Below are 26,283 nucleotides of genomic sequence, written 5' to 3'. Positions count from 1 at the left end.
CTGTTCTGAGAAAGCCACTCGAAATAAGGCTTCGTACAGCACCTGTGTCTCTTCATAACCCTCGTCGTGCAAGCTGGACAAGCTACTGCTAGAACTGCTATCATCACCAAACGCAAACTCCACCACAGGCGAAGCATCACAAAATGTTAGTTATATCGAGATTGGTTTAGCGCATATGGGTATAACGTCGGTATAACATTGGTGAGAGAGAATCCAACTTGGCCAGGCTCATATTCTGTTTTACAACACAGTAAATTAGGGACATGTGCCGACTGAAAGGAGGGTCCTCTTCAAAAACAAAACTGATAATGGAAATTGGGTAAATCGGGATCATGAAATTGCTGTTGCAGAAAATAAATTAGGCACCCAAAAAATTGCTGAAGTTTAATGCCTTTTCTTTCATTTCAGGCTATCCAAACCAGCACCAAAGCGAGCATCAAACCAGCAACTAGGAGTTCGGCAATGCAATGAAATGGCCACTGACTAAGGCAGGTTGACAGCTACATGTGACAACTTATGAACACATGGGGCCTCCTAAATGAAAAAGTTTTGTCCCATCTCACAACAGCAGCATTGCAATACCTCTCGCCATTCTGTATCAACCTAATCTATGGGATCTGGGAAAGTTCAGTGCCTAACGATTCGTAACATGTCTCTCAAACTCCCATATATCCAGTGCTAATAGGACTAAAATAGTGTTTCTTTCAAACAGAATGCCACAATTCCTTTTCTTATTGGGTTGCAGTGTGAACAAAAACTGCACAGTTGCATGCTGCTCTTCACTTACATGAGGCAGCTTGGGGACGGCGTCACTTGGCAGCGCAATCTTGACCAGTGCTTGCTACGGTGGCATCGACTCCATCGTGCTTCTTACGCATATGAGCATTGAGGTCAATACGCCTGCAATACCTTGTCTCACACACGGGACACTTGTGCGGCTTTTCACCTCTGTGCGATGCCACATGAAGTTTCAGAGAGGATCTATAAGCGAATCTGGCAGGGCAAAGATGGCACAGGTATAACTTCTTCATCATGTGCAACTGCATGTGGCTCTGCAGAGCTTTCGTCTGCGTGAAGACCTTGCCACACTCCCGGCAGTGGAGCATCTCCACTCCACTTGCATGCAGCTGCCTGTGTCTGTTCCAAGCTTTCCAGTACCCGAATTTGGATGGGCATATCGGGCATGAATAGACCACCTCACCCTTATGCACACGCCTGTGTATATTTAAATCGGCTTTAACTGTAAACTTCTTGTCACAGAAGCGGCAAGCATATGGCTCCTCGCCCGAGTGGACAAGCAGGTGTAGGAAGAGGCTTTCCCTGGCAGCGAACTGCTCGCTACAGAGGGTGCAGGAATACTGCTCCTCATCTGTGTGCGTGATCTCGTGCCTTTTCACGTCGTCCTTTGTTGTAAAGCACTGCCCACACATGGCACACTTGAGCAAGCCGTCGACACTGCATTCAAGCTTTTCTCGTGAATGTCCTGTAGCTCCTTCCGAGCATCTGTACATCAAAAAGAAAAAAAATAATAAGCAATAATATTATTAATAAATCAGTAATAAAATAGATTGTAACCATGAATCAACCTGATTGGTTGTTGCATAAAAATGATACAGACTAAGAAGCATACTGTTATAAACAGCACAATGTAGATGCTTGCCCTTCAGCTATGCCAGCACCTGTGTAACAGAGTCAGCGATGGAAGCGACATTTTGATTTTCGGGGCAGATTCTGGAGCAGAAAAAAATGGTGCTTTGGAGCAGCTATTGGTGTTTTCGGAGCAGATGGCAAAATATTCCAAACGACTCCTGGAGTTTAAATCATCATTTAAGCATCTCATAAATATTAATATTTATTGCACATACAATAATCACTTGAAATTGCAAGAAACAAATAATTAAGCAGATGGATGGTCACTGAACACAAATTAAGATGAGCAACATATATCTAAAATACCAGTACTTGTGGCAGAAATGATATAAAAGCGATAAAGCTGAGCACCAAATTACAAAAGTTGCCGCAATCACATGTTACTATTGCCAAAGCAGCAGTTTATAATTGGTACGAGTTCAATATGTCATTTTCATATTTCGCCAAAATAGCCAGCATTGGAAATTTAAAAAATAAAATAAGCTAAATGAGCTATACACTTGAAATGCCAGTTCTTCAAGCAGAAATGAGGTCAAAGCTGATAAAGTGCAAAATGTAATCAGTCACACATCAAAGTCGTCACGGCAACAGTTAGTAATCGTTATGATAATGAACTAATCTCACCCACATTTCACCAAAATAGTCTGCTTGTCAGGTGCAAATACATACAACTAAATCAGATATACAGGGTGTTTCAAGAAATGTGCCTGAAAATCTTCACAAATATGGAAAATCAGATATTTTCATGCTGCCTTCGTATTTACTTTTTCTGTGGTAGCAGGCATCTTAAGCTGAGTAGAGGCCTCAATTACAACAGGAATTAAAGAAATCAAATCAACTTTTTAATTAGAGGAGACGGGTGGTTGAGTCAAATGGGAAAATTGCAGCCATTTCTGCAAAAAGCATGTTGCCGCTTTGAGATTTTACAAAAGCAACCGCTGGCAATTATTAGCGAGCAATGAAACATGACCAATTTTGCCGTTGAAACCGAAACTTGGAAGAGTGCAACAGCCGTACTCTTCCAAGACGTCTAGAATGAGCAAGCGTCGTTGTTACACCCATTGATTGACTTCGCTTTGTGGCTGTGTAGGTTTCTTTTGCCATTAGACCACCTAGGGCGCACGTATGTTAACAAATGCAGAAGAACTAACATGCCTGTAATCACCGTCGTGAATAGTGACGTCATTCTGGTCGTCTGCTAGTTGCGCTCATCGGAAATTTGGTTTCGGTTTCGCCAGTGAATTTGGCTGAATCTCATTGCTCCGCAATAATTACCGGAGGCTGATTTCTCAAAATCTCAAAGCGGCAATGCCTTTTCGCACGAAGGACAGCAATCCTCCCATTTCAACTGACCGCATGTCTCCGCTAACTAAGAAGTTATTTAAATTATTTTATTTTATTAATGTCATAATTACTGTCTGGTCATCTTAAGATATCTCCCACCACAGAAAAAGTAAGTATGAGGGCAGTGAGCAAATATTCCATTTCCTCATTTTTGATGATTTTCGGACACATTTCTTGAAACACCCTGTACATCGACAATACCAGTACATGTAGCATTGTCAATGTGCTAGTGTGCAGCTAGTATACAAGCTGCATACTAGATGATAGTATACAGCTTATTTTTGTTTTTTTAGGCTCGCTGGATGGTCATACGGTTAAAGCTCATTGTTTCTAGTTCCCCAATGCCATATCGGAGCAGGTTTGGAGCAGTTACTAACAAATATTACACTTTGGAGCAGCATGGAGCAGCATTTATCTTTTGGAGCAGTTTGGACCAATTGGAGCAGCACTTCCATCACATCAGAGTTGAGCTATGACACCAAACAAGTCCAGCTACATCAAAATTACCAACTTCAGTGGCTTCTGATGCTCAAAGTGCTACTTGTAGATGTTATGATCTCTTTTCCAGCACATGCATGGTCGTGTTCCATTCTATGAGCATGGGCTGAACTGCACTTTCCGGAAAGCCCTCCAGCAGCCCCATAGTCATACAGCCTGACCATAAGCATGCAAACATCTTTACAGTATGCCCCCATTTGAGTGTGAGAATATGACAATATGACCGTAATGACCGAGCTTCATAAAAAATTCGGTTATTGATCAATCAATAACCACTATACAACTGTGGGAAACACGGTAGCACAGTATACCAGATTAATTTTTCAACCAGGGCTTCTTTTACATGTACCTACATTTATGTAAATAATCGCTTTTTTTTCTCATTTTACTTGCACTGAAATCTGCAATCTAAACCAAGGCGGTACTGTGCTGTTGCCACTGCGCTAAAGCATATTTGTGCACGTACTTAACTGTGAGTATTAGAAGTAAAAACGACAATAGTGTAGGATTGTTGTCATCCCTATAATAATTATATACGTTTCATAAACTGGTACCACCTATGTTCCTTCTAAGGGGCCCAGGCCCAACTCACCTTGTGTTAGTGTTTGTAACAGCTGTGCTTCCTGGCATTTCAATACTGTTTGTTAATGATGCTATGGAGACAATCCTTGCCACAATTACTGGAGACCCCGATGGCTCGTTTCTATCCATTTCCAGAGAGTCCTACGAAAAAGCACACAGATTTTTATTTTTAATATGGCGTGCCACAACCTGTCAAAACGCATGTGCTTATTCTTCCATGGTCTTGAACCCTTAAAATACTATTTAACGTGAAGTTTGGTGCAACGAGAATAATCTTTCCTTACTAATTCATATATTTCATCTCCATCTCTACGATACTTTACAGACAGTACCAACAGGCACATCAAAGGCACCCAGTTTGTGACAGGAAAGCACTGGAATCGGTGCATTGAAAAAAGAAAGGAAACAAGTGTGATGGCTATCACCACTGATGACAATACTATACTACTTATCCAGATGTATCACTTATAGAAATCATCAGTAACTACAAAATGAGCTCGTCTAGATGCCTAAGCTACATATTTCGTCAAATTTCATTGCTGGAAAGACAGAACACATGGAAGCACACATAAAGAGCACACATAACCAGTGGAATCTGCTGTATTTCAACACACATGCTCTGACAAAATTTCTATTCAACCTGGCATGGCCCAAGAATCAGTAAGTGGTCCACTTATAATTTTTTGCTCATAAGCGACATTGTCAGTGACGTAGTCATCAATATCAAACACCACGAAGATGAAACAATACGGATTGTACACGTTTCCTAGCAACTGCCCGTTGATGCATTAATTAATACAATTCATTATTAATTAACACAAAGTCAGTGGCACAAAGGAGGCATATATTACAACGATGATGAGAATCCTCCAGCTTCAGACACTGCATACACAAACATTCCATCTGTGCATGAATATGAGGATGATGAGCAGTAAGCATGATGCAGGCCCATATATAAGCAAGCACCAATGGGAACAGATTGTTAATCCATGCATAGTGCCACTTCTAACAAGGCCGTCACAACAACAATGCTCCACTCAAACTTGCATGTGCATTTAATGCTGCACGAGTGTCAGGGGCAAGGTTACATGGGAAAATGAAAAGAATAACAGGAATCAGGTAAGTGGAAAATGCTGCTACTGTACAAATAGGTTTACTGCCAATGGAACTACTGAAATATACTGTGTTTTCTTTCAATTCAGGCTATGAAAACTAAAGCCCACACAACATCAACACGATCGTGCTACGAAAGTAGAGGTCAGGCGAGGCCTCCAGTGGTGCCAAAATTAGGCTGGCACTGGTATAGAAGAAATACAACAAAGGTTAAAAGGGAGTGTGCCACAATTACAGAACGATATGTCGTCATTCTCTCAGATGTCATCACAGCTCCAACTAGGTGTCCTACAGTGCCACTGCCACTCACTAAAGTATGCTGAAGGCTATGAGTGACAACGTATGAACACACTGTGCCACCTTAAGCGAAAAATATCGATATTATCTCGCAAGTGCATTCCTGGGGAAATTCTGCAGGACACCCTCCTTCAACCAGAACTACAGCTTGTGGGAAATATATCTGTGCATGAACATTTGGAAAGAACTTGTCGAAGTGCCATTTATCTAGCGTTAGCAGGACTAGACTAATGCTGCTTTGAAACAGAATACGACAACTGCTTTTCTCTCTCTGGGTTACACCGTGAATAAAAAAACTGCTGAGTTCCACATTGAACTTCACTTACAGGAGGCTGCATGGAGAGAGGGCTACTTGGCATCTCCACCCTGCTGTCAGTGCTCGCCACAGTAGCTTTGACGCCAACGTGCCTTCTTCTTATGTGGCTCCTGAGGCTATCACGCCTGGTGAAGTCTCTCTCGCACACGGCACACTTAAACCTCTTTTCATTCGTGTGCATTATTGACACATGGTTCTTTAGATCATATTTGCTGGAATATTTAGCTGGGCAAAGGTGGCATGAGTGGTCTGGCTTCTCCATCTTGTGCCACTTCACGTGGTTCTGCAGTGCTGCCACCTGCCTGAAGGCCTTGCCACACTCCGGGCAGTTGACCACCTTCACTCCAGTTGCATGTAGCTTCTCGTGTTTGTTCAAAGAGCTCCTTCGGCTATATTTAGATGGGCATATCTGGCAGGCATACGGCATCTCACCAGTATGCACACGCCTGTGTATATTTAAATCGGCTTTAGTTGTAAACTTCTTGTCACAAAAGGGGCAAGCGTAGGGCTCCTCGCCCGAGTGGACAAGCAGGTGTAGGAAGAGGCTTTCCCTAGTAGCGAACTGCTCGCCACAGAGAGTGCAGGAATGCTGCTCCTCATCTGTGTGCGTGATCTCGTGCCTTTTCATGTCGTCCTTTGTTGTAAAGCACTGCCCACACATGGCACACTCGAGCAAGCCGTCGACACTGCGTTCAAGCTTTTCTCGTGAGTGTCCTGTAGCTCCTTCCGAGCATCTGTACATCAAAAAGAAAAAAATAATAAGCAATAATATTATTAATAAATCAGTAAGAAAACAGATTGTAACCATGAATCAACATGATTGGTTGTTGCATAAAATTGATATAGACTAAGAAGCATACTGTTATAAACAGCACAATGTATATGCTTGCCCTTCAGCAAGCCAGAACCTCTGTAAGAGAGTTGAGCTATGGCACCAAACAAGTCCAGCTACATCAAAATTACCAACTTCAGTGGCTTCAGATGCTCAAAGTGCAACTTGTAGATGTTATGATCTCTTTTCCAGCACATGCATGGTCGTGTTCCATTCTATGAGCATGGGCTGAACTGCACTTTCCGGAAAGCCCTCCAGCAGCCCCATAGTCATACAGCCTGACCATAAGCATGCAAACATCTTTACAGTATGCCCCCACCTGAGTGTGAGAATATGACAATACGACCATAATGACCGAGCTTCATAAAAAATTCATTCATGGGTTATTGATCAATCAACAACCACTATACAACTGTGGGGAAGGCGGTAGCACGGCATACCAGATTAATTTTTAAACCAGGGCTTCTTTTACATGCACCTAAATTTATGTAAATAATCGCTTTTTTTCTCATTTTACTTGCACTGAAATCTGCAATCTAAACCAAGGCGGTACTGTGCTGTTGCCACTGCACTAAAGCATATTTGTGCACGTACTTAACTGTGAGTATTAGAAGTAAAAACGACAATAGTGTAGGATTGTTGTCATTCCTATAATAATTATATACGTTTCATAAACTGGTACCACCTATGTTCCTTCTAAGGGGCCCAGGCCCAACTCACCTTGTGTTAGTGTTTGTAACAGCTGTGCTTCCTGGCATTTCAATACCGTTTGTTAATGATGCTATGGAGACAATCCTTGGCACAATTACTGGAGACCCCGATGGCTCGTTTCTATCCATTTCCAGAGAGTCCTACGAAAAAGCACACAGATTTTTATTTTTAATATGGCGTGCCACAACCTGTCAAAACGCATGTGCTTATTCTTCCATGGTCTTGAACCCTTAAAATACTATTTAACGTGAAGTTTGGTGCAACGAGAATTATCTTTCCTTACTAATTCATATATTTCATCTCCATCTCTATGATACTTTACAGACAGTACCAACAGGCACATCAAAGGCACCCAGTTTGTGACAGGAAAGCACTAGAAATGGTGCATTGAAAAAAAGAAAGGAAACAAGTGTGATGGCTATTGTAGTGTTTGCATCGTGCTGGATGGTGTGGATTAGGATGGAGACAAACGTGATGAGGCGGGCTTACTTAAACACCATTTTTATTGACTGTCATAGTTGCCTAACGAATGAGCGGGCCTGGCTATATCCGGATACTACATTATCCCCCTGGAGGAAGAGTGTTCATGAGGAGCAAACAGAAATTTAATCAAATAAATACAATAGCGAGCACAATTGAGTTTCACTTGCTGCTTCCTCAGCACAAGGTTTACACGTAAGAACACTTGACAATTTCACACGCACGCACAAAGCATGCTTGCCGGTCTCACACATAGTCGTCAAAGTGGCCAGGACGCTTCCTGTCCCTGGTGGGGTAGCGACGACAGGGATGCTTGTGTGGTTGGTGGAGGGGTTCTGGTGCCTGAGCTTCTGTGTCCGGCAAAGGTGCCAGGTCATCGCACTCTGGCTCTGCACTACATGGCGATGTTGAGACGATGCCTGAAGCATCCTTGAAGAAACTGGCATTTCGGACTACTACTCGGCCTCCTCGTGATGCCACAATTTGTGACCCTGAAACCTTAGTGACCACATATGGCAAGGGATCATAATATGGTGTGAATTTGTCTTTTGTGGCTGTTTACAAAGAACTTGTTGACCCACAAAGAATCGATGTGGCCTGGCGTGCCTTCCAGCGTCAGCGTACTGTTTGTTATACACCTGCCGGCGTAATTCTGTTGACCTTGTGCCGCTCTTGTTAGCTGCTTTCGGAGGTGGAATGTATTGAAGAAGGAGATTTCGCATTGACCTTGCAAACAATAGTTCATATGGGGTTCTTTGAGTTGTGCCTTGTGGTGTCGATCTGTATGACATCAAAAATGTGTCTAACTCTGACTTCCAGTCACCATTTTCAAGTTGGCTGGTGTGGACTTGTTTCTTTAGTGTCCGCATGAATCTTTCAACCTCGCCATTTGCTTGAGGCCATCGAGGTGTGACTCTGATGCCGAAAACCGAGTTCTTCAGCGAAGTTTGCAAATTCTGTGCCTTGGAATGGAGGTCCATTATCCATCCGTACTTGTTCGGGGATTCCAAACTGAGCAAAAACTGCCCGGAGAAGTGGTAGCACTCTACGAGCATCTGTAGAGCTTATGATGTGTACAACTGGGTAACATGAAAAGTCATCAATTATTACCATGGCATAGTTTCTGACGGGAAATGGGCCACAGAAGTCAATTGATACAGCTTCCCACGGGCTGTTTGGTGGCTCTGTGAGAGCAAGTGGTTCACAACTTGACTGGGGTACTGCTGCTTGGCATGGGAGGCAACCCTTGATGAGTGCACGTACCAAATTGTCCATGCCTGGGAACCATACTTTCTCTCGAAGGAGTTTTGTTTTTAAAATGCCTTGATGGCCACGGTGTGCAAGTTCTACTGCACGTTCCTGAAGATTTATGGGGAAGACCAAGCGTGTTCCCCTGAGAATGAGGCCATCAGGTATGGTTGTCAACTCTGTTCTTATTGCAGCAAATGGTTTCAATCCTGCTGTTTGCCATTTGTCCTGCAAGTTATGTATGGCTTCTTTGACCAGCTTCAGTTGTGGGTCCATTTTCGTTTGTTCAGCCACTTCTTCGATTGAGAAGGATTTTGGAATGCAATGGCGCTGGACGAAATGAACATACTCATCTGGAACTTTGTCAGTTTGACAACCTGGCTTCTCAAAGGGCACTGGGTGTCTTGACAGGTAGTCTGATGGATTGCTGCTACCAGCAGTGTGCTGCACATCATATGCATATTGCTGTATACGATGGGCAGGGCGCTGTATGCGGGCAGATGGCAGTGATTTGGGGTTTCCTAGGATGCTGACTAGCGGTTTATGATCTGTTAGAAGAAGGAACTTCGTACCGCACAAGCAGAGCCGGAAGTGTTCCATACCCCAGACAGCTGCCAACATCTCTCGTTCGATTTGAGAGTAGCGGCTTTCAACCGGCGTCAGTGCTCTGCTTGCATATGCTATCACAAGGGTGCTTGTGTTCTCTCTTTGGGTCAGGATTGCACCAAGGCCATGAGGGCTTGCATCAACCACAAGTTCTGTGGGCCTTGATGGGTCGAAGTAGGCCAGTGTAGAAACATCAGACATGGCGTGTTTCGATCTGTCCAAGGCCTTCTGGTGGCGGGCAGTCCACTCCCAAGTTGCATTCTTCAGTGTCAGTTCACGTAGAGGCTGTGTGAGGTCAGCAAAATTTCTCAGAAATCTGCCTGAATAGTTGATCATTCCTAGCAGACACTTCACTTCTTGTGGTGACTCTGGTGTTTTGATTTGTAGGAAGGCTGCTATTTTCTTGGGATCAGGGCGAACTCCATCAGCTGGAAAGATAAGTCCAAAGAAGGTGAGTTCACGTTGATGAAAGTGGCACTTCTTTTCATTAAGTGTCAATCCCGCTTCTTGGAGTCACTGCAGAACAGCTTCCAGAGACGTGTCATGCTCCTGTTTTGTTTGTCCAAAGAGAAGAATGACATTACTGACATTGAGAACATTGGAGATGCCATTGAGTACTTGACGAATGGTGTTTTGAAAAATTTCAGCTGCACTGCTGATGCCAAAGTTTAGGCGTTTGTATCGAAACAAGCCAACATGTGTTGAAAATGTCGTGAGCTGCCTTGAGGGTGCATCGAGTTCCAGCTGATGATATCCATTTTTCAAGTCGAGATTTGAGAATACTGTTGCTCCATTTAAGGCAACAATGATGTCATCCACTGTCGGGCACAAATGTAGTTCACGTTGGATAGCAGTGTTGACAACACGCATGTCAATACAGATTCGGATTTCATCAGGCTGATGCGGCTTAGGTACAATTACCACAGGGGATACCCATGGTGTAGGTCCAATGGCTGGCTCAATGATGTCTTCTGACAGGAGGCGTTCGAGTTCCTTTTCTGTGGCAACACGTAAGGCAAATGGAATACGCCTGTGTGGTTGGGCAACAGGTGGGACCGTTTCGACCACAAAAAGGTGAATGTGCTGGTTCTTTAGCTTTCCAACTCCGTTGAACAACTTGGGAAATGCTTCCACGATTGACTTGTTATCTAGTTGGTCATCAACTTGGTATGTGATCTGGACAAGTCCCCAGTTAGATGCTGCTGTGAAGCTCAAGAGTGGAGCACAGCTCCCGGGAATGACAAAGATGTCTTCTTCAATGCACTTGTCTTTGTATCTCATCGTGACAGCAACTTTGCCTAAAATTTCTAGCGGAGATGTTGCTTTGTACGGAAATACTCTGATGGATGTTGCCTCGAGATTCACATTTAGGCGGTAGCTCTTAAAGTCGTTTTCACCAACAATGGACACCATAGCACCTGTGTCAATTATAAAGGTAACAGGCACACTGTTCACAGTAACAACGGCTTTTAGAGATGAGCCTGCTTGAGGGGAAGCCATGGCAACGAAGGCATATTCGTCGCTGCTTGAACCTTACTCAAAGGAGGCAGAGTGTTCTTTAGTACTTGAACACCTCTTACTGCAGGCTGCCTGCGAGTTCCTGTTTCGACCACTGTCACAGTGTACTGCTCGCACCATTTTCTTAGTTGAGCTACAAAATCGTGCGAACTAACCAACCTTGCTACATGCATTGCATGTCTTGCCCCACCCAGGGCAACCTGATCGCCCACCTTGATGAGGCCACTCGCCGCAGTTGTGACAGTTTGGCGTGTCGCGTTTGCCTGTGTCACATGATTGTCGAAAAGGTGGCTTCAGGTTTCGACGACCCTTGTAGCTGTGGTGCTGCTCCAAGTTTTCCAGATGATTTTTCGCACCTTGTTGCAGCGAAAATGCCGACTGAGTGCTGTCGACGCTTTTCTCTATGTCAGAGACATCACGTTCAACGTCTTCGAACAGCCGTCCTTGCTTGAGGATTTCGGGCAGCTCTATGACGTGCAGCATGGCATATTTCTGCAGACGGGTCAACGTTGTAGCGAGGATGATCTGGCTCTTGATTTCAAGATCGGCGTCTGTGAAGCCACAGTGTCGGGCGAGCTGTCGGAATCGGGCGTAAAACGCGTCCAAACTTTCACCCACGTTCTGTTTTGTTTGTCTGAAACGATACACAGCAAAGGTTTCGTGGTGCGAAGTGAGCGTCGAGTTTCGCTTTTGACGCTTCGTACTCGGACGTGCTTTCTAAAGTGCTGGCCGGCAGAGATTGGAATAAATCGTACACCTCTTCACTGACATAGTGAAGCAAAAGAGCTTTCTTGCGAGTGTCCTATGTGATGTTGCATGCAACGAGGAAGTTTTGGAATCGTTCTACCCACTCTGTCCATTCAAGTCCGACGTTGTTGGCGTTGGTGACTCGAAGGTTAAAACTCGGGAACGGCGGGAGTGCATTGGCCATGTTGCGCTTGCCTGAGAGTTTTCGGCTGTGTCGACGATGTAAATTCCTCGGGATTGTTGTCTTCAAGCTTCTGGGTGGTACGTTTCACACTTCTGACACCAATGTAATGTTTGCATTCTGCCGGATGCCATGGATTAGGATGGAGACAAACGTGATGAGGTGGGCTTACTTAAACGTCATGTTTATTGACTGTCATAGTTGCCTACCGAATGAGCGGGCCTGGCTATATCCGGATACTGCAGCTATCACCACTGATGACAATACTATACTACTTATCTAGATGTACCACTTTTAGAAATCCTAACGAACTACAAAATGAGATCGTCTAGATACCTAAGCTACATATTTCGTAAAATTTCATTGCAGGAAAGACATAGAAAACATGGAAGCACATGAAGAGCACACATAACCGGCGGAATCTGTTGTATTTCAACATACATGCTCTGACAAAGTTTCTATTCAACCTGCCATGGCCCAAGAATCAGTAATTGGTCCACTTATAATTTTTTGTTCATAAACGACATTGTAAGTGACGTTGTCATCAATATCAAACATCATGAAGATGAAACAATACGGATTGTACACGTTTCCTAGCAACTGCCCGTTGGCACATTAATTAACACAATTCATTATTAATTAACACAAAGTCAGTGGCACAAAGGAGGCATATATTACAACGATCATGAGAATCCTCAAGCTTCAAACACTGCTTACACAAACATTCCATCTGTGCATGAATATGAGGATGATGAGCAGTAAACATGATGCAGGCCCATATATAAGCAAGCACCAATGGGAACAGATTGTTAATCCATGCATAGTGCCACTTCTAACAAGGCCGTCACAACGACAATGCTCCACACAAACTTGCATGTGCATTTAATGCTGCACGAGTGTCAGGGGCAAGGTTCCATGGGAAATGAAATGAAAAAATGAAAAGAAATGAAAAGAATAACAGGAATCAGGTAAGTGGAAAATCCTGCTATTGTACAAATAAGTTCATTGCCAATGGAACTACTGAAATATACTGTGTTTTCCTTCAATTCAGGCTATGAAAACTAAAGCCCACACAACATCAACACGATCGTGCTACGAAAGTAGAGGTCAGGCGAGGCCTCCAGTGGTGCCAAAATTAGGCTGGCACTGGTATAGAAGAAATACAACAAAGGTTAAAAGGGAGTGTGCCACAATTACAGAACGATATGTCATTCTCTCAGATGTCATCACAGCTCCAACTAGGTGTCCAGCTACACAGTTCCATTGCCACTTATGAACTTATGACAACTTATGACAGCCTATGAACACACTGTGCCACCTCAAGCGAAAAACTTCAATACTATCTCGCAAGCGCATTCCTGGGGAAATTCTGCGGGACACCCTCCTTCAACCAGAACTACAGCTTGTGGCAAATATATCTGTGCATGAACATTTGGAAAGAACTTGTCGAAGTGCCATTTATCTAGCGTTAGCAGGACTAGAATAATGCTGCTTTGAAGCAGAATACGACAACTGCTTTTCTCTCTCTGGGTTACACCGTGAATAAAAAAACTGCTGAGTTCCACATTGAACTTCACTTACAGGAGGCTGCATGGAGAGAGGGCTACTTGGCATCTCCACCCTGCTGTCAGTGCTCGCCACGGTAGCTTTGACGCCAACGTGCCTTCTTCTTATGTGCTTCCTAAGGCCATCACGCCTGCTGAAGTCTCTCTCACACACGGCACACTTAAACCTCTTTTCATTCGTGTGCATTATTGACACATGGTTCTTTAGATCATATTTGCTGGAATATTTAGCTGGGCAAAGGTGGCATGAGTGGTCTGGCTTCTCCATCTTGTGCCACTTCACGTGGTTCTGCAGTGCTGCCACCTGCCTGAAGGCCTTGCCACACTCCGGGCAGTTGACCACCTTCACTCCAGTTGCATGCAGCTTCTTGTGCCTGCTGAAAGGTCCTTTAGTGCGGAATTTAGATGGGCACATCTGGCATGCATATGGCATCTCACCCGTCTGCAGACACTTGTGTCTATTCAAATAAGATATAAGTGAAAACCTCTTCTTGCACAAGCGGCAAGCATGGGGTTTCGTGCCCTCGTGGGCAAATAAGTGTAGCATCAGACGTTTCTTGCTAGGAAATTGCTTGCTACAGAGTGTGCAGCAGTGCTTCTCAGCTGTGTGCAAGAGCCGATGCCTTTTTAAGTTGCTCTTTGTTGTAAGACACAGCCCACAAATGTCACACATGTGCAAGCTGTCGACCCTCCTGTTGCACTTTTTTGGTGAAGATTCTGTAGCTCCTTCCAAGATTCTGGACATGAAAAACAAATCATAATAAACAAAAATACTAATAGTAATTTTGCATAATAATAACATAGAGAAAGTATGACAAACAGCACAACAACGACATTTGTTTTGCAGTAGCACCATTGCCACTGAGATGAAAGATTGAATGGTTGAGTTAGTTGTTCTTGCAATATGGCAGATGTAAGGTTGCACAAAAAACAAGGAAAAGAGCACAAGAAAGGGGAGAAAGAGAAGAGCTGCTCACAACTGCATATAGAGAATGAAAAGAAAAAATACAAAGGTTTGCCAGAAGGAAGAAGCAGTCGATGCGATGCCTACCAACTGGAATATTATACAAATCAAGACTAGCAGCTTTACTGGCAATATGAACTGTAGCAAAAATGGCTTACTAAATTAGCAGGTGTATCGAGAGTGGATAGACCCGATTCAGAGCCTGAATGTCCAATGAGAATAAATGTCCAACGAGACGGAATGTCCAACCGAGACAGAATGTCCAACGAGACTGAATGTCTGAGTCTGAATGTCCAACTGAGACGAAATGTTCAATTTACAAGAGAAGACCTTGTCCTAGTTCGAAATTTGTGAGAAAACCGATTCATTGCGTTAAGATACCTTAACAGAAGATCGCATTTTCTTTGTGTTTTGTGCTTACCATGGCGTCAGGCATCGTATTCTGGTTCCCTTATTAATTTGCTTTACTGCATTTATCATAATTTCAACTTTTGTTTGTTTTATTTTGCTTTTCTATATTTAGCTGTCATATGTATATTTCATATGTTATTCTATTTTGTTTGATTACATACTTTGTGGGATGTCAGAAATCTGACATCGCACCGCCTTAACGAATTACGAAAGAGGGCGCTCCCTCGTCCACATTGTGGGGTATTTATGTGTGTTTAGTCCCTGGGAGTGTCAGCCAGCACTACTCGTAGCCCAGGCTGCGAGTGTGGAACACTTTTTGCCAGAGGGCGTCACGAAGCACGTGTTCTTTATACAAGGCGGCAGCTGACCTATAAACCCTCACATGCTGTATCACGTCTGCTGGAACGAAGCCCTTGCTATGAAAGTGCGAAATAAGGGGAATTGTTCGAGAGGCTCCTTTCTTTGTTAAAAAACCAACAGCCAATTAAGCAAAAGAAAACAGAGGAACATTATTCGTTGTTTGTAACTGTAGTGTAAGGATACTACAGTGGAACCTCGTTAATGTGTACCTGCCGGGAACGCCGCATAACTACGCACTAAACGGTAGTACGCATTAACCACCAAGTAAGAATTTGCATCTCCTCGCGTATGCCATCGCCGCCAGCAAAGAAATAAATACAGTGCCACAGCAAATATTGCCTAAAGTACCCATTGCAAAGCCTTTTCTTTTCGCAGAGGGTGAATTGACGTTCCTGATGGCACTTGCTTTAATGCAAACTAATTGGTCAGAACGCACCGTACATGAAGTTATCATAAGCCTTCATTGCAACTAAACTTTGTATTCATTGCTTCGCAGATCGCTTTCAAGATAAGGCAAGCAAGGCCACACTAAGCCGAGCACAGCTGCGTACTAGAAAAAAAAAAGGCTTTTGCGCCATCTTTTGGGAAGTTAGTGAACGAGCCACTGCAACTCTGAAGCGGCTTTTGCACTTCAGAAATGCTAGCTCATTGTCAACAGTAAAGAACATGTCTCAATAGCACATCACTTGCGCAGAGGAGCATGCGTGTGCTCTTTGCCAAGTTGTCTACAGTCTCATGCCACGAAGCAAAAGGTCGGTGGTTAGATGCCCTGGTCGAGTGACTCAAACATACCTTTCTATAGTGCACTATTTCTTAGCGACTTATCTATATATATCGATATGTATATACGTATGGAACATCACGGTGATGTCGGAAATATGCCTAGAATGTCCATATGATTGTTATCGCAGTAAAAGAAGCGAGCACATCAAAGCAGCTCCAGAAGAAGTCAAACTCAGACACAAGTAATGCAATTGGCACAGCTCACATGTATATATATTATATATACCAAAACAACAAAGGGTTTCTAGGTCCGGTGAAATATTCACACAAACATCAAACAGACGCGCGTGCGAAGCGATATTCATTTATGTTTCGTTCGGGGGGAGTCTGAGCTTCATCTGATGAAGCTCGGACCCCGAGCGAAACGTAAATGAAAATTGCTTCGCATGCGCGTCTGTTTGATGTTTCTGCGTGTTTAGGTTGAATTAGGTTGTGTTTGGTGCGACCACAGTGTAGTGAAGTCAACTGTCTCTAAAACTGAACGAATGCTTATGAATGCTACGCAAAGAAATATATCATTCAGCGTCTAGTTAGCATGTTTGCTCAATGCGCCTATCCAATCAACCACTAACAAGAGGGCATTTTAGAAATAGTTTTTCAGGAATAACTTGGGATGTCAAAGAATAACGATATGCGAACTCAAACCAAATAAGTCTAGCTGCAAAGCAGAACATTAGTTCGCTTACTGCAATGAGAACCTCAGGCACCATAATGCTATATTTTATTTTTACAGGTAAAAGGTAGGTAAAATACATGCGTATTTCGCATTGCAACAGACTCGTCATACACAACTAAACGAATGAGAATTGACTGTTGATCTAAAGAGGATAAAGGTGAAACTTCACTGATTGACAAACAGGTAGCCTCACACACAGGTGCCTGGTTGAAAAGTGCGTTGTGCCAAGAAGCTCAGTCGAACATGGTGGTGACCCATGGTGTGCAGCTTCTTGGACAATTGCATCCAGCAGTACGATGAAACCTGTTTCTTTCTTTCTTTTTCTGATGATACCCCATCAACCGAATAATTACAATTAAATCATTAATCGAAAGATTGGAGAGCTTTAATTCACCTCCACAAAGCACTACTGCATTAAAAAAGTCAACTCCAGTGCTTGTCAAATGGGTGCCGCAGTGCTACAGTTGACTTGCCGAGGGGGGGGGGGGGGGGGGGAGCCCCTCCTTGAAAATTAGAAGGGGGGGCGGGCCTCCCCCTCCCCCTTATCCCTGGGCCCCCCTGACTTTAAGCCCTGGATATGATCGAGAAGCTGTTGAACGAAGAATGCTGCTCGAGCCTGCATTTTCTGGAGCCCTGTCCTATTCGCTGGGCATGTCCTCGTCACGCTTACAAGAGGATAGGGTGTGCTTATACATGCCGGAATGTCAAACTGGTTATGGCAGTAAGTTAGGAAGCTTTGAGACGTAAGCAGGAATATACATGCTAAAGTAATGAAGGAAAAACTAGAAATAAAATAAAGGGAGAGAGAAGAGGGAATGATGTAGGTAGAGTTTTGCTTAAAATTCTCTTTCTTGCCAGAACAGGAAATGTTCCTTCCCTTGTAAGCCAGTGAAACTAGCGAAGCAGTTAGTGCAAGTTACATTTGAGTGTCAAGGTGAAACGAAGTATAATTGTACCAAAATGGCCCAGTCTGATAACCAATGTTAGATACGTATATGGGATAACTCCAGTTTATAAAGCGATACAGAAATGGGATGGTGGTGACAGGGACAAAAGTGCATTGCTGATCACGTAAAAAAGGAAAAGCATGGGTGCTTAATTGCATGCTCTAACAATACTACTTCCTGACACGGCTCAGTTTGTATGCAATTGCTCATTCACTATTGAGACAGTTACAAAATTCACACAAGAGGGCTTTTGTCCTTTAAAGGGACACTAAAGAGAAACAATGAATTGGTTTAGATCGATAAATTGTGCTCTGAGAACTCTAACGTCATTAATTTCGCCATCATAGGTTTATTAATAGAGGAGAAAATAAAGTTCAAAGTTTCATTTTCAAACATCGCGCCAAAATCTGCCGCCTGACGTCACGGATTTCAAAGTGTATGTATCGTATTTTGGCGCCATTGGCTTAACAAAATTACCCCAAACTTGGTACGTTAAGTCTATGGCCTCCTCAGAGGACAATGTGCTTCATTTTTATGAATTAGGAACTACGTAGTCCCTAGTAGGCGCCGTCAAAACATGTGACGTCACGGCGAATGGTGCGGAAACTTCTAGGTGGCGTCACTACCCACATTTTGTTTTTGCACGTTTTCTCGCTTACTAAGCGTCTTCTTGCAGCAAGCGTGGTGTTTTTGGCATCGTGAAAGAGTACTTTACTAATACGAGAAAAATTGTTTTGCTCTTTAGTGTCCCTTTAAGACATTCGGTGGGACATTTCACAAAAACATGCCACCCCTGAACCCCCTTGTAGGAACGATATAAATTTTCTATATTTCTGATGGTTACATATACAGCCTGGACTACATGACTGACTGTGCAATAAAACACATTGACAATGTTCGTCCCATTTTTCTGTTGCTTCATCTTCATCTATTGGTGATGCCTCAACCATATGCCAAAATAATTGAGTTGCCATTGGTGAAATTATGTCCTAAATAACATAAAGCAAGGTGTAAAGGTTATAAATGGGTTTGCAAGATGGCAAATGAACTTGTTGCTAGACAACCTTTTGCACCAGGATAAAAATCTATGCACCTCTCTGGAAAGAACTGATACAAACAGTTCTTTCAAACGTGTTTCACTGGACTCCAGTGAGCTCACCCTAGGCTGCTATCCATGCTGTCTTTTGAAGTTTCAGAGCTGTCACTTGCAAGTACTGCATCAGTTGGTGGTCCTTTTTCGTTGCTGTCAATGTATATCTACAGGAAAAAAAAAATTCACCTGTTTTCAGAAGGACAGCCTTCTGGGCGAGTGGGTAACTCATCTTAGATCGGTGGTGCACAAAAGAACGGTATCACAGGAACGGTGTCCGCGTTTCTGTCAAGAACAGCGTCCAAGAACAGTGTCCGTATCAAAGAACAGTGTATGTGTTCCTTCCTCCTGTGATACCGTTCTTTTGCGTACCACCGACCTAAGATATTTTCAGAAGTACTGCCAACAATCAACATAAGGCCATGGAAAGCGAGGGTTAAAAAGAGTAACAATTCATAATAGATCGTGCAAAGTGAGACAAGAAAATGAACTTGACAGAGAAAATTTCAAAAATGCATGCAGACACACAAAACACTGGAAGAAAAAAAACCATACTTGACTTCATTATGCAATGGCAATGTTTGACATGAACACTGTTGGACAAAGATAGCAAACCAGAAAGTATCCCGGCTGACACAAAATGAAGTGCTGCACTGTTAATCTGTCTATGGCTGCTTCATAAAACCACAATCATTACAACACTATTGCTGACAAAACTTCAAGGATACTACTGTTGTAAACGCTGGCTTGAAGTAAAAAGAATCAAAAGAAAACAAAATTCCCTTCACTTACAGGAGGTGGAGCAGTTGGTGGGCTGCTGGGCTCCACCTTAATGTCAACGCCCATCGCACCCTGAAAAAAAAAAAACCTTTTTCTCTGATCTGAGTTGCAAAAGAACAGTATACATTAAACACTGCACATATGCTCAAGAGAGCCTCACTCTACATCCTAGTTCAGCTTAGTGTACTTGTGTGACCTCATTTACAGTGTTGTGTAAGAATGAGTGGTGGTTTGGATGAGTTGATGAAACCATATCGACATGATTGCAGAATACAAACTGAATGACGGCAGAGGAGGGGACACAACACAGGCGCTGGAACAAGGATAGAGGAGAGGACGGAGAACAGTTTCTGGAACGAGGACAAAGGAGAGGACACAGCACAGCCACTAGAACGAGGACAGAGGAGAGGGTACAGCACAGGTGCTGGAATGAGGACAAGGAAGAGAACACACAAAGACAGTTGCTGGAAGACAGACAGAAAAGAGCAGACAGCACAGGTGTTGGAATGGGGACGGAAGAGAGGATACCACACATGCGCTGGAATGAGAACAGGAGAGAGGACAATGAACAGGAACTGCAGCGAGGACCGAGGAAAGGAAACTGCAAAGGCATTTGAACAAGGACAGAGGAGAGGACACTGCACAGACACTGGAATGAGGACGGAAGAGAGGACACAACACAGTTGCTCAAACAAGGGAGAGGACACAGCAGAGACAGGCAGTGGAATGAAGAAAGAGGGCAAAACACAGGTAGTGGACTGAGAACAAAGGAGAGCACAAGGCACAGGCGCTGGAACGAGGACAGAGGACAGCACACAAGCCTGGAACGAGGAAGGATAGGATAGCAAAGGTGCTGGAACGAGGACAGAGAAAAGCACGTGGCACAGGCACTGAAACAACGACAGGGGAGAGGTCATTGCACAGGCGCTTGAATGAGGACACACGAGAGGACAGAACACAGCAGCTAGAACAAGGACAGAGGAGAGGACGCAGCGATGGTGCTGTGTTGTGTCCTCGCTTAATGGGCGCTGTGTAATCATGTCATAATGTCAGAAGCCAGAAAAAGATCCTGGTTGGCACCAAATAAATAAGAACACTGTTGGGAATTGTCGAATGGCCCTCTCAGCCCAGAATCATCACAATATTTTTGACATGAGACAGGAGAACCAAATGAAGGCACTCCCTTAACTTACATAACACGGTGTGGCAGGAGGGTCAACAGCTGCCGTGCCCTGAAATAGATTTGTTTGCATTTACTTCTGAGCTGAGGTGGGAAGGAGCCGTGTACTCTAAACACTGCACACATGCTGAAGAGCCTCATTTTCCATCAAAGTTCAGCTCAACGTACTAGTCAGAATTATTTCGCACTGTTAATTGTAAGAAGGCCGAAAGGATCCTGATTGCCACCAAACAAGCAAAAACGCTATTGGTCTGTGTCTGACTACCTTATCAATCCACAAACATCACGATACTGCTCATATAAAATCAGAGAATCAATATGAAAAAATCCTTTACTTACATAAAGTAATGTGTAGGGAGGGCTGATAGGCTCCATCTTCATGTCAACATCTGTCATGGCCTGAAATAGACATTTTTACTTGTTCCTGAGCTAAGTTGAAAAGGGAATTTGTACTCTAAACAACGCAGGCAGGCTGAAGAGCCTCATTCGCCAACCAAGTTTAGTTTAGTGTACTGGTGTGAACCATATTGCAGTGTTCACTGAAAGAAGAAAGCAAGGATCCTCGTCGCCACCACATAAACAGGAACACTGGTGGTTTATACCTACCTCATTAACCCATAAACACAGCAAAAATTCTAACACAAAACCGAATAATCAGCGTGAAAATAAGTAAGAACACTTACATGATGTAGTACGGTTATTGGGCTAATTGGCTCGATCTTGATGTCAACACCAGTCATGTTCTAAATAAAAACAAAGGCTTTTTAAATTTCTGTTGGAAGCAAACCTCTCTTTTTAAGTTCACTTGAGATGAGTAGTGTGAACCATTTCAGACTTTTGGCTATAAGAAGCTACTTCATTAAAAGTTTCAAGTCTTTACACAGCAGTGGCTTTCTGCAAGTTTTAAAAAATGAGTTCAGGAATAAACTAATATAAGTCATCGTAAGTGCATTTTTCTACTATGAAGATATATTAGATAACACTACCTCCGAGAAACACAAAGACAACAACAAAACAACAGTGTACATTCCAAACGAAAGTACATCTCGTACGTTCCTTAATCAGCTAATATTTAAATAAAGTTTTCTTGGCACCATCAGTCCAATGGTAGGTGCTGCCTGTTGTCTACCCAAGTGTACAACCTGGGCCACAGTGCACATGTAGATACTTGTGCAGTCACCCAGAATGGCAATCAGCTAGAGGCACGCAGAGCTGGAGGTAAGAAGTGAAGTTGGCTATTGAGAACGAGGGTCTGGGTCCTCACTAGTTGGCAAGTTGGCATATTAAAGATAGAAATTCATAGAGGAACAGAAAGCACTCTTCTTTTTCCTTTTCCTCTGGCTGTTCATAGCTGTGCGAGTTACTTAGAATTCGGTCACACAAAAAGCCACGTGTGAAGGAAGTGACAAAATAAATGAAGTATTTTTTAATCACCCACTAGGTTATATTACAATGAAAAATACTTCTTGGAGTACCACTCAGCAAATTTAAAGTGAATTTAGGCGCAGTGCGTTACCTTACATATGGGCCTTGGTACTGACTTTTGGCCTCACGTGGACAACTTCAAGTTCCAAGAAACAAAATGTGTATCTTACTAGTACTTGCTGTCCAAATGTAGATTTTTTTCTTTTCACTATCATGGCTCAGAGGACCTCGGGAGGTCCATAGCAGAGAGCATTGTCCCACAGCGCCTCGTTACGTAAAGGGTAAAAGACAACTGGTAAAGGAGGGAAAATGTTTGCACCGCATTTTACTTTCTCTTTCTTTTCAGTGATGTTTAATGAGCCTCCTTTGTATTTATATATAGTTGAACATTTACATCAATTATGTGCTAGTATACGACAACTCTTTTGAAGTGTTGAACAAGCAAGTTTCCCACAGGGTACGTGTTGTTATAGCCAACTTGGGATACCCTTTAGACGAGCCTTTTTGAGGACGTCGGGCTAGTGCCTTTGACTGGCGGTGACGTCCTACATGCATCGACGAATTCGCCACACATTCCCTTCCTTCCTTTCCTCCTCTCTCTCTTACATCGTCTGTTTAACCTCCCTGCCTGACTGTTTCTTTCCTTCCGTGAAGCACCAAGTTAAAAGCACACGTGTACCATCTTACAGTAAGCATCTACCGACTATAAACTGGTGTCGTTTTCTTGCTGTTATTTTTTTTTTATGGAAGAGCAAAGAGAGCAAGCATTTGTTGATTCATTGATTGTTTCACCTAATTCAGACCGCTTGCATCACACATCAGTCTAGTTGACGTCGATTTTTTTTTTGTACTTTTTCTTTCACATGCTCATTTCGTCCAATATTAAAAATTGTTGCTTTAGACTGCAGCACACACAGAAGCACGACTCGGCGCTACAGAGAGGCAAGTATGACAATAAGGGAACATAACAAAGCAAATGAGACATGAGCCAATGTACAGTACGGTCCACTCTTAGAGGAAATACACGAACGCGTGGCTGGCACCCAGCGTGGCGCGAAATGGCGGCGAGATTAGTAAACGCGGCGCACACACACAAAGGCGTAAGGGCGGCTTGCCGCTGTTCGCCTGCTACTTTCCGCCCCTGCGCTTGGCGAGCGCTGCATCTTTCCGCTGTGCAATTCATGTAGCCACCACTCTGCTTGCGCCTCGTCGTGTAATCAGCAGGCAGAAAAAAAGGTGCAGTTTGTTTGTTGCTGTGGTTTCTGATGCGATGCGCTCCATGGCCACAGCGGCCGAATTTCAACTGGGGTCAATTTACAAAGGAAAGATGTGTGCTCATACTTAGGTGCACGTTAAGGAAACCCTTGTGGTTGAAATTAGTTGGTCTCCCCGAACAGCACGATACCTAATCATACTCTGGTTTCAGTTTTAACTCGCCTGGGTTTTTGATTCTGATAACAAAGCCAGTCACTTTGGTAACCTAGAATCAGTGCTCACTGAAAAGTCAGTCGTAAGCTTTCCACATGCTGCTCACACCAGCTGGCCGGTTTTGATAACAGACAACAAAATTGATTCCTGATGCAGCGAGCATGGCACGCTTGTCCTTCCAACCATAGAAATATAGCATGTTGCTAGTGCGTGCCGAGCGCGGCGGTCGTGAAGTAGCAGACGACAAGGGGCACAAACTGCCCTTGTGATTCTACACGTATGCTCCACATTTCCAAATCAGGCCAGCAGTTAGCCCGCCGTGCACTCGAGTATTTTCTCTAAATGTGGACCATACTGTACAGCGAGTGTCAACACATTTGCGATTTTGACTGGCCACTCTACGAAAGAATCGGTTGCAAAGTGGCACTGTATGTGTCCATACGATTTGCAATAAGTTGTTTTTTTTGTTGTGTTTCTTCTAAGTAGTATAACTACAAACTCTGCCGAAACTGGCTTCCAGGAAACATTTCCGGCCCATTAACAGAAGGAAGTGAATAGTGTTGCACCTAGATATAACGTTAGCACTAGGTGAAGTTCGTTTAGCAATGTTACCAAAACAGATGCAACTTCTTCGACACTTTAAGTTGGCGCTTAATGAAGTTCGTCCAGCAATTTTACCAAAACAGATACGGCCTCTTCGACACTTCAGGTTTGGCACTTGGTGATAGCACATGATGCATTAAGTCCCAGCGTGTTAACAAGATAGATTCAGCATCTTAGACACTTCGGGTTTGGCGGAACGCATCGTGCAACGCTAGGGGTAATGGTGACGTTAGTTTGAATCATGTGGCAGGAAAATGTCCACCTTTAGAAAGTTTAACGCCAAACATGCGCTTCGATGAACGCGTGAATGACCTTTCACTAAATGTGAAATGTGTCCAAGACACAGAGGAACGCTAGTAAAATGTTGAAAGATGCCATAACAACACCGCTCAAGAACAAAGTTCTACGGAACTCCGCGACTATAGACGTCAGACTCTGGAGTTTTGCAAGAGCGTAGCGTCACCTGTCGGAACAGTATTAGGTAGTACAAAGACCGACTCCCATGCACAGTTTGCAGTGGGACTAGGTCTAACTAGCGAGTGCGAAACAACGATTGAGCTTAATATTGCTTGTGTTTGCGCATTTAACACTCAGAATGAGAGCTGTGAATTTCTCTCTGCTTGTCGGACGCGCCACCAAACAACCGAACCGCCATGAAGTGCTTGATGGATCACTCGCCAGAACGACGGCAAAAACAACAGCAGACGAGACCGCTCCGCATGCTATGAAGAAACGCTGTAGTCGACGCTATTGTTGCATTGTGAATTGCCACCTACGTAAAGGAATGAATAACAACGTTCAGTTTTATTGATTTCCATAGCTGTCCTACGAAGCAGAAAGATGAGAGCGCTGGATACGGTTAGGAGTGCAAATCAGCACAACCGACAGGAGAGGACAGAAGAGAGGACACAGAATGCTGGTTGCGCTGATTCGCACTCATAATCATGTTGTAGCAACACGCACAATTCTACAGTCTTCTAAGCTGGATACGGGCTGCTGCGAGCGTGTTGGGGGTAAGCAAAGTATACCCACATTCTTTACGGCCGGTTGCATGAGAAAGTGTGATAATGTGGCTCTGCTGTTGTTTTGCGTAGCCCTGACGGAGAACTGTGGTAACCTTGACTATGAAGCTCAGCAGAGGCTCTGACCGCGGTGCGTGCCGTTTAACACAGAGTGAGCAGCGCCGCGCAGGTACGTTTTGAAGGCTCAGAGTTCCGTTTCTAACTAGCTAACACGTGTCATACAAGGAAATGGCAAAATGTAGGTTGTGACCACGTTCAGGTATGTTTTGCCTGTGGCCTCCGCGATTGCCGTAGCTATCTCGGAGGCCACGGTTTTGCCTTTGGTTGTACCCCGCGAAAGTGTACACGTACGTGCCCCCATTTGCAGTATGTACAAACAGAAGACAACCATCAAGAAACCATTTGAGGGTGCATAATAAAAAAGTCCAATGCACAGGAAGCGAGAGATGAAGGGAGAATGCAACTGAAAAGGCGAAAATCGCCAGGGCCGTTCGTCCCTGATAAAGCAAGCTTTGTACCACTGATTGTAAGATGCATAGCTAAGTAAATTGATCGTGTATGTACTTCATCGTTCTGGCATTACGTATATACCCGATTTTAACGCATTTAGGCGCAAGAGAACGAACGTTGAAGGGCTTGCCTAGAACTCGGGTGTCGTGTGATGCTCGCTTGTACTTGAGAGCTGCAGCGCGCTGGAATAACTGAAACTTCTTTTGCACTGTACCCGCAGTTCTCTTTGATGAGCTTCCTATTTTTTTGAAGCGTGGATTGGCGGAAGAAGCTTTCCAGGTCCTTGATATTCAGGAAACCACGTCTCAACAACATTATTGTGGCCTATGCACATTCGCTTGCGGACGGCTCTTTGTACTACCCAGTTAGCGCATGGGCTGCGATGAAGGCGCTGGTGGCGGTGCTATTCGCAGCGC

General features: G+C 43.8%; 1 protein-coding gene and 1 long non-coding RNA gene across 2 annotated transcripts in view; one reads left to right on the top strand and one right to left on the bottom strand.

Annotated features, from left to right (window-relative positions):
* The window catches only part of LOC119404862 (zinc finger protein 160), a 58,217-nt gene that overhangs the window by 1,023 nt on the left and 30,911 nt on the right, over window positions 1–26,283 (bottom strand). The window contains exon 10 of the mRNA XM_049419042.1: window positions 788–841. Within this exon, the coding sequence (XP_049274999.1) occupies window positions 810–841 (32 nt within the window). The 3' untranslated portion in view covers window positions 788–809. The remainder of the gene's footprint in view (window positions 1–787; window positions 842–26,283) is intronic.
* Window positions 13,785–26,283, top strand: part of LOC125759810 (uncharacterized) — a 99,005-nt gene continuing 86,506 nt past the window's right edge. The window contains exon 1 of the long non-coding RNA XR_007417501.1: window positions 13,785–13,929. This is a non-coding gene — a long non-coding RNA (uncharacterized LOC125759810). The remainder of the gene's footprint in view (window positions 13,930–26,283) is intronic.

This window comes from Rhipicephalus sanguineus, chromosome 9 (assembly GCF_013339695.2).
Source record: "Rhipicephalus sanguineus isolate Rsan-2018 chromosome 9, BIME_Rsan_1.4, whole genome shotgun sequence".
NCBI lineage: Eukaryota > Metazoa > Arthropoda > Arachnida > Ixodida > Ixodidae > Rhipicephalus > Rhipicephalus sanguineus.
This window is presented reverse-complemented; position numbering and strand designations above follow the sequence as displayed.